Raw genomic sequence first — 19,141 nt, forward strand, 5'->3', positions numbered from 1 at the left:
CGGATAAGAGTTTACTGTAGTTGATCCTTTCAGTATGATGAACTATAACACTAAGCTTAATTATTAAATTGCAGAGAAATAGAGTAATAAAAGACTTGGTTATCAACCACCAACTTCTTATGATTTTAAATCCAATTCATTATAGCAGAAAAAGAATATATAAACAGTTATGTATGAAGAAACTTAGCAGTCTTTTTCGTTTTCAGGTATTCAAGTAAAGGAAGCCACCAGTACACACTTAGAAACTCTTTCAGTTGGGCATTCTTCCACAGGACCTAAATATAATACACCTGATAAAATACATAATGAAATGAATGCTAGTACCAAACCACCTTCACCTGAAAAGTTAAAGACCGAGAAGGCTAGCAGTGCAGTTGGAGCACCTCCTTCTCCCAGAACTTTGCTTGCTATACAGGCAGCAATGTTAGAAAGCAGCTCAGAAGAGGAGCCAGAGGATGAGGATAAAAGGCAGCTGAATTTGGACCAAGCCACTCTCTGCCCCGGTATAGTTGAAGGCAATGTATCACCAAGAACACTACAGGCTGTTCAGCAAGCTCTAAGTGGTGGTGGTGATGATGATGATGATGATGATGATGATGATGATGATGATGATGTCAGAGCAGTTATTACCACTAGTGCTGATAGAACACGAATGGAGATGTCAGGGGTGAAGGATCTTATTAGTAGTTCAGATGAGGAAGATGAGGTTCCTAAAATTAAGGATGGAAAAGAGCCGCTACTTTTACCTACAATTCTTTCAACAAACACAGTCCTTATGCAAGATGGTGAATCAGACCAAAAAAGTCAGTCAGATTTTTTTCTAATCCCTGTACCTAAAGGTGTGTGCACACCTTGTGTTAAAAATGACTCCTCCGTTGAAATCATTAGACTAGATAAAGAAGAGACAGAAGACGAACAAGATTACACTGCAAAAATGGATTCAAGTTCTCTGCAAGAAAATATGAATATTTGCATGCAGAAACCAATAAGTTCCAAAACAAAGACCACTTCAGTAGCTCTGACTCACTCAGAAACTACAGAAATTTCCAACAACGGGGAATCTGAAAATGTAGAGTGTGTTTTATCAAAAGCGGAAAAGAATACTTCTGAGCTACAGCATTCACTTTCAGTCACTCCAGAAATAGCAAATCCTAATGAGGCAAGAGTGCAAAGGAAATCACAGTCTGAAGAGAGTGATTCAGATGGTATGTGCAGCATGCTGGTTTTTTTTTACATATTTGATTGTGGTAGCCAAGGCCCCAATCAGGATTAGAGCCCGATTGTGCTAATTGCTGAACATAGAATTATAGAATATTAGCGTTGGACTAGATGATCTCCTGAGGTCTCTTCCAATCCCCTGCTCAAAGTAGGACCAAAACCAACTAAATCATCCCAGCCAGGGCTTTGTCAAGCCGGGCCTTAAAAACCTCTAAGGATGGAGATTCCACCACCTCCCTACGTAACCCATTCCAGTGCTTCACCACCCTTCTAGTGAAATAGTGTTTCCTAATATCCAACCTAGACCTTCCCCACTGCAACTTGAGACCATTGCTTCTTGTTCTGTCATCTGCCACCACTGAGAACAGCCTAGCTCCATCCTCTTTGGAACCCCCCTTCAGGTACACCTCTACCCCGTATAACGCGACCTGATATAACATGAATTCGGATATAACACGGTAAAGCAGCGCTCCAGGGGGGTTGGGCTGTGCACTGCGGCGGATCAAAGCAAGTTCGATATAACGCGGTTTGACCTATAACACGGTAAGATTTTTTGGCTCCCGAGGACAGCGTTATATCTCGGTAGAGGCGTAGTTGAAGGCTGCTATCCCTCACTCTTCTCTTCTGCAGATTAAATAACCCCAGTTTCCTCAGCCTCTCCTCATATGTCATGTGCTCCAGCCCCTTAATCATTTTCGTTGCCCTCTGCTGGACTATCTCCAATTTGTCCACATCCCTTCTGTAGTGGGGGGACCAAAACTGGACGCAGTACTCCAGGTGTTGCCTCACCAGTGCTGAATAGAGGGGAATAATCACTTCCCTCGATCTGCTGGCAGTGTTCCTACTAATACAGCTCAATATGCCATTGGCCGCCTTGGCAACAAGGGCACACTGCTGACTCATCCAGCTTCTCATCCACTGTGATCCCCAGGTCCTTTTTCTGCAGAACTTCTGCTTAGTCAGTCGGTCCCCAGCCTGTAGCTGTGCATGGGATTCTTCCTTCCTAAGTGCAGGACTCTGCACTTGTCCTTATTGAACCTCATCAGATTTCTTTTGGCCCAATCCTCCAATTTGTCTAGGTCACTCTGGACCCTACCCCTACCCTCCAGCATATCTACCTCTTCCCCCAGCTTAGTGTCATCTGCGAACTTGCTGAGGGTGCAATTCATCCCATTATCCAGATCATTAATAAAGTTGTTGAGCAAAACAGATACACAGGAAGACAAGATTCCCTTCCTGAAGAGTTTACAATCTACTGACATGACCCTTGCATTTACCTCTTCTAATAGAGACAAAGCTGTATTTTTAAAACATCTCTTATGTATGACTTTTTTAAAATTTGGCCTTATTGACAATTAAATATATAATCTCTTGTAGATAGGAAGAAGTGCTTCATTTATTTTTTTTATTTTTTTAAGTACAAAGCAGTTTTTAATATGGAATTTTTTTTATACTTTAATTGTAGGGAGAAGTAATTTTATCGGATTGTGAATTTGAAATGAGAGTATTTGATTAAAATGATGATTTCTTATCCTCTTTCACAAATCAATATTTTCTTGAAGAGGGACTGACAGTTGCTGTAATTACGATGAGCCTCATTTCAGAGATCATTCCTAAATTTGTCTTGTTTTGATACTGGTTTATAAATCAGAAGAACTTTCCAATACTACGCTTAATATTCCAGCAGTATTCAGTCTTTCTGATTGTCAAAGAGAAATTAATTATTTGGAAATTTTTCTTTACAAAAACCCAGCAACAGCAATGTAGCAAAGCACAGTAGGCATGACAGAACTGTTCATATAAAAGTGTTCTGTATAAAGAATAATACCCAGACCATCCTTTGCATTTGGTTGTGATGCTGCAAGAGTTAAGTAGTCATTTGAATAACAAAATGTATTTAGGTATCCAAATGTTATATTCATTTTTAAAAGTATATGGTATAAACTGTTAACTGAGTGATCTGGGATTTGCCAGAACTCAGGCAAATAAGATTTTTTTTTTTTTTCTAAGATTGAGATCGTCCAATGGTTTGACATGATCATCTTAGTCCCTGGGAAAAGAGACCAGTGTCCATAAGCCCTTTTGTCTCCTTATATAGAAATAACCGATTTTAGGCTCCATAATAACTTAATTCGGCAGGGAAGAACACTTCTGTCCCATATCCAAGTCTGATTTTGGATTAGAACCTCAAATTTGAGGTTCTATTCTTAGTTGTGTTTTCTCAATAAATCTGGCAACCTATAAATACATCTTCTCTTGATAAGTAACTGATTTCCTCCAATTTTAATATAAAACTTTCTCTGATCCTCTGGGAGCAAAAAACTGACTAACAATATACGTCAGCTGTCAATTGATATCTTAACAGTTTGACCAATGATTCAATTAATTGGCAAAAAAACCTATATTAAGGCAGAGTTAATGTTGATTGGTGGTATGTTGTGCCTTTTCAGAATGTTAAGTTGAGCAAAACTCCAACATCTGAAAACCAGGAACTGCAGAGTTAGGGCTGCACATGCATATTTAACTCTGCCCTCTTTCAGCAAATCCACCCTGTTAACACAGATACCTTTACTCTGCCAACCCCACAGTTCCCGAAATGCATAAGCTGTTTGCCTCCTTTTACAATCCACTCATTCTCTCTCACCTACAGGATTCCATCTAATACTATGGGGGGAAGGGAACGGAGAGGCAGTTGACCATGCCACATTCCTTCTATTCCCCTGGCAATAGTCAATTGGAATTATTTGCAAACACTCCAGGCGCAGTCAGTGTATTAGGTGTACCTGCACTAAATGGTGGAGGCAGCAGTTGGGCCTGCCAAGTAAGGTGTGTTTGTGACATGTGGACATGTGTGACAGGGCAGTGATTAGGATATGAGGAGATCTATGTTTTGCACACTGAGGTGTCAGTGATAAGGGAAGAGCTGCACATGTACTTTCAGGATGCAGTATGCATCATTTCAGTTTAGAATTGTGTATATGTTGTATAATTTGCAGGGCACAGGAGCATTCTTACAAAGGGCATTGTCAGCAACGAGGGGGAACATGATTCTAATGCTTAAATGATGGTTACATGAAAGTGAGAGTGTATCCTGTGAGTAAGTGTAAGAGAGCTGTAAAATGCTGTGAAGTGGTCCTTAAATTTTACATGTGGTATTCTCTCTGAGGAGGTAGCTAAGTGTGTGACTGTACACCAGGATCTGGAACCTCCTGAATCTTAGTGCTAAGGGCCTCTTTGAGTATGTGTTACATGCATAGTGAGGCATTGCTCAAAGAGGGTAGAGGGAAGGTGGTGTGAGCAACCTTTCCCCTTCCCCATCTCTTTTTGCCCTTTCATTGTGTTAGCTGGAACCCTGTGGATGAAATGGGTTGAAAAAGGAGGTGAACAGCTTATACATTTCGGGAACTGTGGGGTTGGCAGGGTGTGTTAACAAGCCACATTGGGCATTGATGAAAGAGGACAGAGTTAAGGGTGCATGAGCAACCTTAACTGCATTTCCTAGTTTTCAGACATTTGAGTTTTGCTAAACTAAGTGTTCTGCAAGAGGACAACATACCGCCAGCAGCCCTAACTCTGCATTAATGTAGTTTGTTTTTTTTGCCATTGAATTGCCTCGATTTTTGAACAGGAAATGATCTTGGTAGGAGTTAGTCGTCATTTAGGTAGTTGTATAGATCATGTCCTGCAGTTAGCATACTGAGACAGCCGCAATCCTCCCCATGCCTGTCCTCCTGCCACTTCTCACCAGCCCTGTTTCAGCATCCCTCCCCAACTATGTCCCGACTGATTCAGTGCTTTCCTCCATCCAACCTGCCCCGCTCCCCACTACTGTATCCAGGCCTTCCCACCACAAGCAAGCATTTCTCTGAAGTATAAAAACAGTTCTATTGCTATTTCTTCACCCTTCCTATAATCTGATTCCAGTGCAGTGCCTAGAGCCAAGGAAAACTCTTTATAGTGTAATAGTGTTGGAGTGCAGAGAGGTGATGGTGTGCCGGCAGAGCTGAGGGGTACCAGGCCTCCCTGACCTGAGCTCCTAACCTTGCCTCCCCTACCTCCAATCCCCATTTATTTCCTTCCCCATAAACCCCTTCTCCTGACTGCAGCCCCAAACCCCTCTCACCCCTATTCCCACTCTCTTCACTCCCACTTCCCTCCTTTCCCAGGAAGCATTCACATGTCTTTGATTTCATTCCCCCACAAAATAAAATTGCCACTTGTGATTCACAAATTGTAGCAACCAACAGCTACTTGGTTCCTAAGTCCTTTTGTCTTAGGTGGTGGTTTGTGATTTCCTTATCCTTAGTGATGTTGAAGGGTAGGGTCACAGGATTCGAGAGGTCTGTGATTCACCCAGTCATTAGTTCCTAGCTCAGTTTAACAGTCCAAGGCAACAGAAGGAAACAGATTATTATTATTTTTTGGAGGGGCAGGGGGGTCTGTAACTTAGGATTCCTTTGGTCATGAACCCAAATTTGAATCACTAATGCTACTCCGCACCTCCATGAAGCACACCAATTTTCAAAGCAGTCCACTTAAACATTTGGATGTTAGACCACTTACAAGATTCGAGCTTTAAAGCATAAAAAATAGTTGGAATGGAAATCCTCTAGTTCTTTCTCTGTATTGGTACATGTACAGTGTAAACATGTATATTTTCTTTAATGTTGTTTCAATTTGGGTCCTGCAAAGATTTAGTGGGTACCATGCACTGCCTTAGGTAAAATGCTGCAGATTGAAACCATTTTTGACCCATATCTCATCAATAGGTTAATTTCTAGCTCTGGGCCAAAAAAAAAAACCTACCTAGAAACTTTTTTTTAAAATGTCATTTTTTGGAAGGGCTTATTTCCAGAACCCCTGGTTTGAATGACTCCAAATTTGCATCACTAATCCTATCCTGGAACCTCCGGAGATAGTCAGATTTCTTTGAAATTTGTGTGTGTGTGTCCATTTTAGAGGATTTAGAAAGGTTGACCTTTAAACTGTAATGATGCTCCCGCACTACTATATAATAAACATTATTGCCATTCGCGGTAATTGAAATCTGTAGTTTCATGTAATTCTTTGGCGGGGAAGGCAAAATTTACCATTCTTTTCCCTAAATTTGAGCAAACTCTGTATTGATGGTCAGCCACTTTAGCTCCCCTAGCTCCATGAACAATTTGGCTCATGCAAAAAGTCATGCTGCTAAGGTCTTACCTGTCTGCTGCACCTGGATCCCACCTTGACGGGGTGAGGAAATTCCATGGCACAGAGAGGTAAGCAGCATAAATTAATCTGAACTACTTTGATATGTGGGCTTGGTGTAGAATCTGGCAGACACCTGCTGCCCTTCCCTACCCATAGAACTGTGAGGTCAGCAGGAAGGGTGGTATTCCCCTCATGTATGTTGGATTCATGGGTGTAAACTTCCCTCCTCTCATAGCAGTGGTGAAGAGAGAAATTCATTGAGGGATGAGGCCATTCAGATGCTTGCTCCTGTCATTAAAGACTTACACTAAAATTTATTTTTCAACTGTTTTGTTTTCCTATACAATGCATTTAAAACTGTAAACATTTTATGCTCTGTTCTATCTTCTGTTTTTATTACACACACAGTCACAATTTCATTACTCATTTAAAAATAAGATTATGCAAAGTAATGAGTGATATCTTCTGTTTAAAAACAAGCCAACTCATATATGTATATGTGTATATATGTAGGTAGTGTGTGTGTGTGTGTGTGCGCACGCACACACATACCTACATATAATATAGGTTTCTGATAGAAAAGCTCTGCAGAAGTCATACCATATAGAAGCTATTAAACATGATTATTTTTTTTTTCTTGGGGGAAGTTCTACGCAACAGGAAAAACATAGATATATACTCATGCTCACACATCCCTCCCCCGTTCCTTTTTTCCTCTAAATAAATCAATCACTCTTAAGTAAAACTTAAAATTTCCTAAATCACACGTCGTCTTTATTTTTGTGGCTATATCTTTACATTCCTATCAGCATTAATCCTGAAAACTTTACACTGAGTGGAGGAGAAAGTAAAACTGCAGTTCTCATCAAGTCAATACAAATTATTAAAAACTGAATGAATAAAAAAAGGCCAATTGCTGATATTTCCAAAGAAAAAATCTGTCTTATCTTAACTGTAAAGACTCTTCAAGCTTTCACACTCTACATCAGTATCAATCTTATAAGGAAATAAAGAAAAATGTAAAGCCAGTTCAGACAATATTTAATTCTGTTTGCTTAGGACATCACTAGTCTGAAACAAAAAAATGTACTACAGAAACTGTGAGAGCAGCAAAAGTTCTTAGGTGATTTTAGAGAGAAGTAGGGAATGCCCACATCTAACAGTGGGACTGCTCAGAGGAGTCCTGGAGCATGGAATTCTGTCTGATGGAAATAAAAAACAAAATGAATGTATCTTAGGAGTTGAGTATGGTATTTTTTCCCCCTTAATGAGGAAGAAATCGTGCTTTTTTTTCCCCCCTCTTTATGCAGGTAGCTTTATTGAAGTGGACAGTGAAATTAGTAATGACACTGAGTTTCCAGGTGAAATATTTAAAACATCACATGCTCCCTCTGAACCTGATGAGACATTGGCTGTTGAAGCAGCAGCTACAGAACTGGAGAAGGAAGGAGATGATGGTGCCACAGAGAACCTCCTTAAAGACGCTGCTGAAGAAGTGCAGTTGACTATTCATCAGAATACTGAAACGGAAAAAGACAGGGAAGATGCAGTGAATGAATGGCAAGATATTAGTTTGGTAATGATACTTGTTTTTTGTTAGTTATATTGAGTGAATAGTAAAGTAATCTCCAGTTAAATTGCTTTTCTAAAGGACACTACTGAATGGACACTTATGGCAGAGCTATCGTGTGCCTCCTTTAACTTACTGGCTTCATCCCTGTCTTATTCATTTGTCTGCTTGAAAGGTACAGAATATATTGAGCCTGATTTTTTCAGAGGTGCTGAGCACCCACAACTCCAGATGAAGTCAGTGGGAGCTGTGAGTGCTCAGCTCTTCTATTTATATCCTTATGATGTGCTTCATTTGGAGAGTATGAAGACTTACAGGCATCTGTGTGAATTAGTGGTGCACAGGCTTCTGTTGTAATTATAGTCAAGCACATATATATATGTATAAACAATTAATATACTTCACTGTTGGTATGACCAAACTTTGCTTTTATTTAATATGCAGGAGGAATTGGAAGCTCTGGAGAACAACCTTTCTGTTGAGCAAAACATACTTCAGGCTCAAAAACAACAGCAGGAGCGTATTGCTGCCACTGTAACAGGACAGATGTTCTTGGAAAGTCAGGTAATGTTTGACGCTCATATTGACATTAAAAATAAAAATCCTTGTTTGTACTTCTTGGCAAGTCAAACAGTATGTCAAAAACTGTTTATAATGTTGTTTAATTCTGGGTCACTTTTCTTGCGTACGAGCTTGTTTTCTTTCCTCAGCCTACTTGAGAGAATATTAAGAGAACATGTCACAGATTCAAAATGCTCGAAGTAACTACTGTTACACTGTACAGTTACGGTTTATAGTTCATGAATAAGGGAAAATATCTTCCCTTTTTTTCAAATATCAAGCTTATATTTTTTAGTGTGGGGCAAGAGAAGGGAGCAGTAAGATTGAGTAGAAATTAAAAAGCCTTTATAAGGTGAAGTGCAGCAAGTTGTACCTAATGTTGTTTGAACTGAAACTTTTTAAAAACTGTACTGTTGAAATGTACAGTTTTTGAAAATATACAAACACACAAACAATTGTTCTCCTTGTTCATGGAAGGAAGGAGAAGAAGTAATTGGCTTAATCTACAGCAAGGGAGATTGAAGTTAGATATTAGGAAAACCTTTCTAACTATAAGGGTGGTTAAGCTCTGGAACAGGCTTCCCAGGGAGGTTGTGGAATCCCCATCATTGGAGGTTTTTAAGAACAGAAAACACATCAAGGATGGTCAGCACAGGGGGCTGGACTCGATGACGTCTCAAGGTACCTTCCAGCCCTACATTTCTATAATTCTATGAAAAGCCAAAAGATTTTTTTTTTAGTTATGCTTCTGTGTGTGCCATATCAAGCTTTGTGTGTGTTCATTTTTCTGCATTTCTTACCAGTTGAAGTCATGCTAGTAGCTTATTTTTTTTGGACGTGTAAGCACTTGCTGTATCAGGCTCTGGTTACTGCACATATGCACAATAGTATTTTTTTGAATCCTTACAGATTTTTCACTTTTGTGGGGCTTAGATTTCGTATTTACCATAGTTGAATGAAAAATGTGCTTGATTGCTACCCCTGACTTTTTTTATCTCTACAACACTGTAAAGAGGGAGCGACACCCCACCCCACCCTGAATTTGATCTTTGGCTCTTGCTGTATGAGGCATGTGAACCATGCAAAATCCTTTGAATATTAAACCCTCACAATAATATAGAATCACTCTAATTTTAATGCAGGTAAACTGTAGCCAGTTAAGGTTTCCTATAGATTAATAGATTTTTAAGGTCAGAAGGGACCATTATGATGATTATCTGACCTCCTGCATACCACTGGCCAAAGAGCCTCACCCAGTAATCTCTGCATCAAATCCATAACTTTTGTTAGAGCTATAGCATATCTTTTAGAAAGAGATCCTATCTTGATTTAAATACTTATAGGTTTAAAGGTATCTGATCTTGATTAAAGACTATACTGACTTGACACCCCATGAAGTAACGCGCAGTGGTGGTATAAATGATCTAATACTTGTAAACCGTGTTCCAAAATACTAATTTGCAAGCTTTCTTTGGAGGAAAAGGGGGATAGTTCATATGGTATAAATTGTGTCCTAGTTTCTCAGGTTAAAAAGCTTCCTCATATTTTCACCATGATGTGATTTTTAAACAACCCCCCTCCCCCCCCCACGCCGCCAATTAATTGTACTTTGGTAAGAGCTTGAGATATTGCAAGCCACATGGTGGCAGACAGACTATTAACGCTGTAACTGATCCTAATTTAACAGTAAAAACTGAGCAAATTGTTTTGAAACAGACTTTAACAGGGTACAGAACACAGTTCAAGCAAGGGATAGCTGAAAAAAATTAGGGCTGTCAAGCAGTTAAAATTAATTGCGCAATTTAAAAAAAAACAATAATGGAATACCATTTATTTAAATATTTTTGGATGTTTTCTACATTTTCAAATATATTGATTTAAATTACAACACAGAATACAAAGTGTAGGTATTTATATTTATTTTTGATTACAAGTATTTGCACTGTAAAAAAACAAAAGAAATAGTATTTTTCAATTCACCTAATACAAGTACTGTAGTGCAATTTCTTTATCATGAAAGTTGAACTTACAAATGTAGAATTATGTACAAAAAATAATTGTATTCAAACATAAAACAATGTAAAACTTTAGAGCCTGCAAGTCTACTCAGTCCTACTTCTTGTTCAGCCAATCGCTCAGACAAACAAGTTTGTTTACATTTGCAGGAGATAATGCTGCCCGCTTCTTGTTTACAATGTCACTTGAAAGTGAGAACAGGCATTCTCGTGGCACTGTTGTAGTCGGCGTTGCAAGATATTTATGTGCCAGATGCGCTAAAGCTTCATGTGTCCCTTCATGCTTCAACTACCATTCCAGGGGACATGGGTCCATGCTGATGATGGATTCTGCTCGATAACAATCCAAAGCAGTACAGACTGACGCATGCTCATTTTCATTATCTGAGTCAGATGCCACCAGCAGAAGGTTGACTTTCTTTTTTGGTGGGTCGGTTTCTGTAGTTTCTATATCGGAGTGTTGCTCTTTTAAGACTTCTGAAAGCATGCCCCACACAAAGGCAGTTCAGATTCTTAAACCTTGGGTTGAGTGTTGTGGCTATCTTTAGAAATCTCACATTGGTTCCTTCTTTGCGTTTTGTCAAATCTGTAGTGAAAGTCGTCTTAAAACGAAGAACATGTGCTGGGTCATCATCCGAGACTGCTGAAGTATATGGCAGAATGCGGATAAAACAGAGCAGGAGACATACAATTCTCCCCCAAGGAGTTCAGTCACAAATTTAATTAACACATTATTATTTTTTTAACAAGCGTCATCAGCATAGAAGCATTTTTCTCTGAAATGGTGGCCGAAGCATGAAGGGGCATACGAATGTTTAGCATATCTGGCATGTAAATACCTTGCAAAGACGGCTTCAAAAGTGCCATGCAAACGCCTATTCTCACTTTCAGGTGACATTGTAAATAAGAAGAAAGCAGCATTATCTTTGTAAATGTAAACAAACTTGTTTGTCTGAGCGATTGGCAGAAGTAGGACTGAGTGGATTTGTAGGATCTGAAGTTTTACATTGTTTTGTTTTTGAGTGCAGTTACGTAACAAAAAAAATCTACATTTGTAAGTTGCACTTTCAATACAGTACTTGTATGAGGTGAATTGAAAAACTATTTCTCTTGTTTATCACTTTTACAGTGCAAATATTTGTAATAAAAAATAATATACACTTTGATTTCATTTACAACACAGACTACACTATATATGAAAATGGAGAAAAACATCTTAAATATTTAATAAATTTCAATTGATATTCTATTGTTTAACAGTGTGATTAAAACTGCGATTAATTGCAATTAATTTTTTTGAGTTAATTGCATGAGTTAACTGCGATTAATCAACAGCTCTAAAAAAAAAAAAAAAATGTAAACATTATAGCCTTTGGTAGCATTAGATAAAAATGAATAAGATCAGCCTGAAAACACTAAAAAATGATTCACTAACGCACATCGACGCTTTGCACAAAGGAGGAAGGAGAAGAAATGGGGAGAGTAATTTCCATAGATTGGGGTGTATGTGTGCGCATAACTGGAGTTATGTCGCATAACAGCACATTTAGCAGAGTCCAGTCTGAAACCTTTTTATCAGAACACCTTTCTAAAGATTTATCCGCACCATTGAGACATGTAAATATACCATTCATTCATATTATTATAAGAATTTTTAGAAAAATAAAAAACTTCTAGGATGTTATTGCTATCTTCCATGGTCAGAAATATGGCTATAAAATTACTTGCTCACAACTGTCTCTGTCTTCCTGTTTTATGCTACATCATTTGGTCTTCACTATTGCTATTGATTTAACGTGAAGGGTGCTCCAGTTTTACAAAGTGGACTTCCTGGAATCTGTAAATTGGGAACACCAGAATTTAAAGTGGTGTCTGCTGTCAGACATGCTTGAGGACTTTTCAAGCCTTGTAATACTTCACTTTCCTAAAAGAATATTTACTTGAGTAACTTGTATTGAAACAAATGAATTACCCAGTTAAGGAGGCTGGGTGTTTTCCTCTCTAAGTTAGTGATTTACTTAGCTTGTTTTCAGTCATTTTGGAATTGAGAAGTACAGGGAGAAAAATTAGAGGGAGCATTTAGCTTATTCAAGAAACAGTTAAGAGGTGACTTGATCATGGTCTACAACAAGGGTCGGCAACCTATGGCATGCGAGCCGATTTTTTTTTTTTTTTTTTTTTTTTTTTCCCTTTCCTGGGACACTGCTGCTCAGCCCGCTGTGGGTCTGGGTGAGGCTGGCTGAGCGGGCCGGCGGCCGGGACCCGGGTTGGCAGGAACTGGCGGATAGCACCCTAGACCGGGGGTGGGCTGAGCCGCTCAGCCCGCTGACGGTTTGGGGTTCCTGCCGCCGGCCCCTTGCCAGTTGGGGTCCGGCCATCGGCCCTGCTCAGCCTGCTGCGGCCTGGGATACCAGCCGCCGGCCCCACTCACCTCGCTGCTGGTCTGGGGTTCCATCCACCCGGCCCCCTGCCCCGACCGCCTGTACTTGCGTGCCTGTGCTTAATTTGTATTTTTGATGATTTACCTTCTTAAAAAAAATCTCCCATGTCTCACACCTCCAGAAAGGGCATCTCGCACCCCCAGGGGGTCCATGCACCCCAGGTTAAGAACCACTGCACTAAACTGATAAGATCTGCATTTTAATTTTTTAAACGAATCTTCTTAAACATTTTTAAAAACCTTGTTTACTTTACATACAACAATAGTTGTTATATAATATAGACTTCTAGAGAGAGATCTTCTAAAAACTTTAAAATGTATTACCGGCACGTGAAACCTTAAATTAGAGTGAATAAATGAAGACTCGGCACATCACTTCTGAAAGGTTGCCGACCCCTGGTCTAAAAGTACCAACATCGGGAGAAGATTTCTGATAGCAGATGGGTGCTTAATCTTGCAGACAGTTATAACTAGATCCAGTGGCTTGAAGGTGAAAGTGGACAAATTCAGCGTAGAAATAAAGCACCAATTTTTAACAGTGAGGGTAACTAAGCATTAGAACAACTTGGAAAAGAACGTGGTGGATTCTTTGTCACTTGAAGTCTTTAAATCAAGACTAGATGTCTTTCTGAAAGGTATTCTCTAATTCAACCAGACGTTGTGGGTTTGTTGCAGAAGTTACTATGGGAAATTAGATGGCATGTGTTTTGCAGGAGAATAAGACTAGATGTTCAGAGAAGACCTCAAAATCTATAAAAACTGATTTGTGGTGTTTTGTCTCTGCACTGAGATACTCTGTTCCTAGATATATTCTTCTTTTTCATTTAACCATTTTTTAAAAAAGAGAGCCAGTGGACACATGCTTTTGAAGTATAGTACAGTCCTGTTCCTGTACATATTTTCATTAAATACAGCTTGCATAACACCTTATATTCTTGAACTGTCTTCTTCCATCCTAGCTCACATTGCGTAGTAATGGGTTTCCTCGCAGAATAAGGTGCTACTTGCCATGTGTTAAGCTTGTGGAATTAGATCCAAAGAGAGTATAGTTGACAAAATAATGACCTATCCAACTGGTGAAGGCCACCTTCTTCCTTTATGAGGTCAGCATGGCATCTTGGTTGGAAAGCTGGGGATGGGGGGTGTCCCTGCCTCCATCTCCTCTCCAGTTCAGCTCATCCTGGATACAGATTTTTTGCCCCACAAACTGCTATTCCAGGCCCCATCATAACATCCCAGGGCTACCTCCCCTAGAAAATGGAAAACTATGATAGGCTTGAATGGGTCAGAAACCAAAATCCTCAAACTCCAACAAAGTAAGGGGATCTTGTAATTCTTGACTTTCCTGGCACTACTTGTATGAGTAAGATGAGTAGGATTTGGCCTTTTTACTTTTTTATGTAAATTGTTTAGGTTTTCTATGAATGGGTAAACATTATCCAAATGTGAACCAAGCACATTTTTGAGTCAAGCAGGCATGTATTATGAGCTATCCTTTTTGATGAAGTATTAACCCCACTCCTCACTTCCTGTAGGAACTTCTCCGTCTGTTTGGTGTTCCTTACATTGAAGCACCTATGGAGGCAGAGGCTCAATGTGCTGTCTTGGATCTTACTGATCAGACATCTGGGACAATCACTGACGATAGTGATATTTGGCTATTTGGAGCACGGCATGTTTATAAAAATTTCTTCAGTCAAAACAAGTATGTGGAATATTACCAATATGTGGATATTCAAAACCAACTAGGTAAGGTGCAAGTGCTGGATATATTGTTTGTTTGCTTGTTTTTGATGGGCAGTTTTGTTCTATATCTTGTTAATACTGGAACTCATTCAGAATCATAACTATTGTGGTGATCTCTTTTTTTTGAGAGAGATCAAAGTCACATCAGATACCATCCTTCTATGTTGGTTTGTGCATTAAGATATCTCTCTGAATTCACAGCCATTTGTTGCACTGGGGCTAGGCTAGTGACCTAATTATGATAGTAATAGTAGCTACCATGTATGAAATGCAAGTCTGTTTTCTGTAAACATTCACATTTTGTGTGAAGAAGACAAAAGACCATGCATAGTTTTAGTCAGAGCAAATTTATATAGGCAGATTATAAGCTTTTCCAAATAGAAGTTTCTTTTGGACATGCTGACAAACACTGTTATAAATAGATCTAATGGATTAAATCACATTGTAGAACGATTTTCAATTACTAATTAATCCATGGTAGTATTTTTCCTTCTGATTGCTGGGGCAAGACCAAAGATCAAAAAAGTATACTGGTCTGAACAAAATTTTTAGCCATGGCACATAGTAAACTATTGAACTTGTGTGTCTGTCACCTAATTTATTAGGGACAATTTCTGCCCATTCTAGCACTTCCTCAGTCGTTACGTAGGCAAAACTACCATAAAACTCCCAGTTTAGAGATTTGAAACAATATTGTAATGTGTTTATTGATTATTGATCATGCAGAACTTCTCAATAGTTTTACATAACGAAAAAGTATTTGTTCTCCTGCTGTGGTTCGTTCTCCCAGTAAATTCTGAGACATCGTTTTTGTCCAGTGCTGTGGCTGATGTGATAAGCACTTCTAATTTCTATATGCAAGAGTAGCTACAGCAATTCAAGAAGATAAGTGGAGAAAATATCAAAGTTGGGGGGTGAGTGTATAAAAGTGAGTCTCTTTTCTCTGATTACCTTATTTGTGCCTTTTGTGGCAGAGGTTGCAATTGCTTATGTGGAAAAGAAGTGCTATGAAATTATTTGTCTTTAACTATCTGTGATACAGTAATATATTTGGTTTTAGTCTGTTTTGGGGAAAAAAACAGTTTCACTTTCTGTCTGCCATCTTCCCTGTTTTTCCTTTCTTCTGCACATGGTTCCCTATGCCCAGTGGTCTTTCTCTCCTGCTGCCCTGGACCGTCCTAGCATGCACGCTTCTCCCTCTCCATTGAAGTAATTCTGGAGTAAGCTGGTGGATCCAGTCCCTGAGGAGTGGTTCTGGTTTTCTGTCATCTTGTAACACCAATTCCTAGTAGTGGCAGCTAGGTTGACTTCTCCTCTTCCTTTCCAGCTGTTTCAAAAGAGCCTGGAGGCCTGTAGATGCAACTTGAAGCAATGAACATCATCACCCTGTGTCCTGCCAACACAGTGTGATCAGCCTCCAGCCAGGGAGCATAGTTAGAGAGCCACTGCTTTTAAGCCATTTGAATACTATGACTCCAGACTTCAGGAGGTTGTGTGCAGCATTGGTTCTGTCTCTGAATTCCTGATACCAAAGCCACTAAACTTAGGTCAGAATTGAAGATGGGGTGAGACGTAGATTTTTTTTTTTTTTTTTAAAGATGTAAAGTAACTTAAAGGCCAGAAATTAATGCAAGTCCAATTAAACAGCATTTAATTTTGACTCGAAGGGGTTGTCAGATACAGTGCCCTAAGGCAATCACTATGATTGGGCCAGCAGTAATGTTTTGAGATTGGTCCAGCATGTAAAGCAAGCCCTGACCTTGGATCAGAGTAGCTTTGATCTCTGTTAATGCCTGTACTTTTTCCTGTTACTGTTTTTATTTTCAGATAATGTGCTATTGTTGTCTTTGGGAGAACAGAGTTTAAATTCATAGAGTAATGTCTGGTTTACGTTTTCTGTCTTACAGGGTTAGACAGAAGCAAGTTAATTAATTTGGCCTATTTGCTTGGAAGTGACTACACTGAAGGAATCCCATCTGTTGGCTATGTAACAGCAATGGAGATTTTAAATGAATTCCCTGGGCCTGGAATGGAACCTCTCTTAAAATTCACGTATGATTTATTTGATTTTTCTTTCCATAATACAGATGTTTTACATATTTTTCTATCACTTTAGCGTGTAAAGAGAGATGTTGTGAATATAGGTGAAGAGTACAGGTTACTATAGAAAACAACATAGCTATCATAGAATCATAGGGCTGGAAGAATCTCAAAGTCACTAAGTCCAGCCCCCTCTACTGAGGGAGGATCACATAAACCTAGACCATCCCTGATACGTGTTTCGCCAATGTTTCCTTAAAATCTTCCAATGATGGGGATTCCACAGTCTCCATTTGATGCCTATTCCGGAGTTAGTTACCCTTATAGTTAGAAAGTTTTTCCTAATATTTAATCTAAATCTCCCTTATGTAGTAATGGACTTAATATGCAGCATCCTACATGTAGTGAAAACGGAGAACAGTTGATCACAGGACTCTTTTTATACCAGCCCTTGCCATATTTGAATACTGTTGTCAGATCTCCCCTCAGTCTTCTTTTCTCAAGCCTAAATATACTCAGTATTTTTAACTTTTCCTTATAGGTCAGGTTTTATCACTTATATATATATTTGCTCTCCTCTAGACTCTCTCCAATTTATCCACATTTTCCCTAAAATGTGACACCCTGAACTGGACACAGGACTCCAGCTGAGGCTCATCAGTGCCGAGTAAAGCGGGAGAATTATCTTCTGTGTCTTACATACGACCCTATTGTTAATACACCCCAAAATGATATTCGGCTTTTTCATAACACCATCACGTTGTTGACTTGTATTCAATTTGTGATCTACTGTAATCTAAGTTCTCGCTAAGCGCTGCAGACGCCTATGAAGTGCTGTGCAGGCGCTCAGGGCTGCCGCGGGGAGAGGCACCTTAAGTGTAGTACTTTGCGCTTGTCTTAATTGAATTTAATCTTGTTGGTTTCAGACCCATTCTCCAATTTGTCAAGGTCATCTTAAATTCTAATCCTGTCCTCCGAAGTGCAGCCCCTCGCAGGTGGCATCTACACATTTTCTAAACATACGCTCCACTCCATTATCCAAGTCAGTGGTTCTCAGCCAGGGGTACGCAGAGGTCTTCCAGGGGGTACGTCAACACATCTAGATATTTGCCTAGTTTTACAACAGGCTACATGAAAAGCACTAGCAAAGTCAGTACAAACTAAACTTTCATACAGAGAATGACTTGTTTATGCTACTCTGTATGCTGTATCAGTGTTTCCCAACCTGGGGGTTGCGATTTATTTTATAATATATAGTAAAAATGAAAAAGTAAGCAAGTTTTCAGTGATAGTGGGGTTTTTTTGTATTTTTATGGCTGATTTTATAAGCTAGTAGTTTTTAAGTGAGGTGAAACTTGGGGTACACAAGACAAATCAGCCTCCTGAAAGGGGTGCAGTAGTCTGGAAAGATTGAGAACCTCTTCTTATTGCCTTTTATGTCCTTTGCTAGGTGTAACTCATTTTGTTCCTTAGCTTTTCCGATTTTGTCCCTACATGCTTGTGCTATTCTTTTGTACTTCTCCTTAGCTATTTGGAAAGGTTTCCATTTTTTGTAGAATTCCTTTTTTATTTTCAGGTCATTAGAGAGCTCCTGATGGAGTCATATTGGCGTCTTACTATCCTCCCTATGTTTCCTTTGCACTGAAATAGTTTGCAGTTGTGCCTTTCATATTGTGCCCATTAGAAACTGCTATGGGACCTTACCTACCAGTTCTCTGAGTTTGTTAAAGTCTGCCTTTTTGAAGACCATTGTCCTTATTCTGCTGCTCTTACTCCTTTCTTTCCTTAGAATCATGAAGTCTATCATTTCATGATTACTTTCACTCAAACAGTCTTCCAGCTTCAGATTAGCAACCAATTAGTCTCCGTTGGTCAAAATCAAGTCCAAAACGGCTATCCCCCTTACTACTTTCTGATGGAAGAAGTTGACCCCAATGGATTCTAAGACTTTAGCGGATATTTTCTGTTGGAAAAGTAATATGGGAAACACATGTCTGGGTAGTTAAAGACCCCCATTACTACCAGGTTTTGTGTTTTAGATATTTGTTATTTGTTCTAAAAATGCTTCATCCATCTCCTCTTCATGATTTGGTGGTCTATAGTAGATTCCTGCCATGATATCACCTCTATTTTTTCCCCCTTTTATCTTAACGCAGAGACTTTCAACTAGTCTGCCTGTCACCTCCTTCTGAATTTAGGTTATTATTAGCTGGAGTGGCAAGGAAATAGTGGGATGTTCTGATGTAGCTAATAGAATAAAACTGGAGAGATTTGGAGGCTTTTAGAACTGTGCAACTGCTTCAGAGTTCATTTCAGAGTTGGACTCCTCCTAGTGGAACAGATATGGGCCCCCCCCGA

At 39.3% G+C, this 19,141-nt stretch overlaps 1 protein-coding gene across 8 annotated transcripts in view; it reads left to right on the forward strand.

The window, feature by feature from the left end:
* The window catches only part of ERCC5 (ERCC excision repair 5, endonuclease), a 39,855-nt gene that overhangs the window by 15,234 nt on the left and 5,480 nt on the right, over window positions 1-19,141 (forward strand). For 5 of the 8 annotated variants that reach the window (XR_003900012.1, XR_003900013.1, XR_003900014.1 and 2 more), the window contains exons 10-15: window positions 207-569; window positions 600-1,205; window positions 7,722-7,987; window positions 8,426-8,545; window positions 14,533-14,746; window positions 16,651-16,795. Coding sequence is in view for 5 of the 8 variants with exons in the window: in XM_026647394.2 (XP_026503179.1) it covers window positions 207-569; window positions 600-1,205; window positions 7,722-7,987; window positions 8,426-8,545; window positions 14,533-14,746; window positions 16,651-16,795 (1,714 nt within the window). In the remaining 3 variants the exon portion in view is untranslated. Of the gene's footprint in view, window positions 1-206; window positions 1,206-7,721; window positions 7,988-8,425; window positions 8,546-14,532; window positions 14,747-16,650; window positions 16,796-19,141 lie in introns of all 8 variants that reach the window. The other 3 variants (XM_024194159.2, XM_024194160.2, XM_024194157.3) reach the window with 1 other exon arrangement.

The sequence above is a fragment of the Terrapene carolina genome, unplaced genomic scaffold (genome assembly GCF_002925995.2).
Source record: "Terrapene carolina triunguis isolate 2854851 unplaced genomic scaffold, T_m_triunguis-2.0 Scaffold21, whole genome shotgun sequence".
Taxonomy (NCBI): domain Eukaryota; kingdom Metazoa; phylum Chordata; order Testudines; family Emydidae; genus Terrapene; species Terrapene triunguis.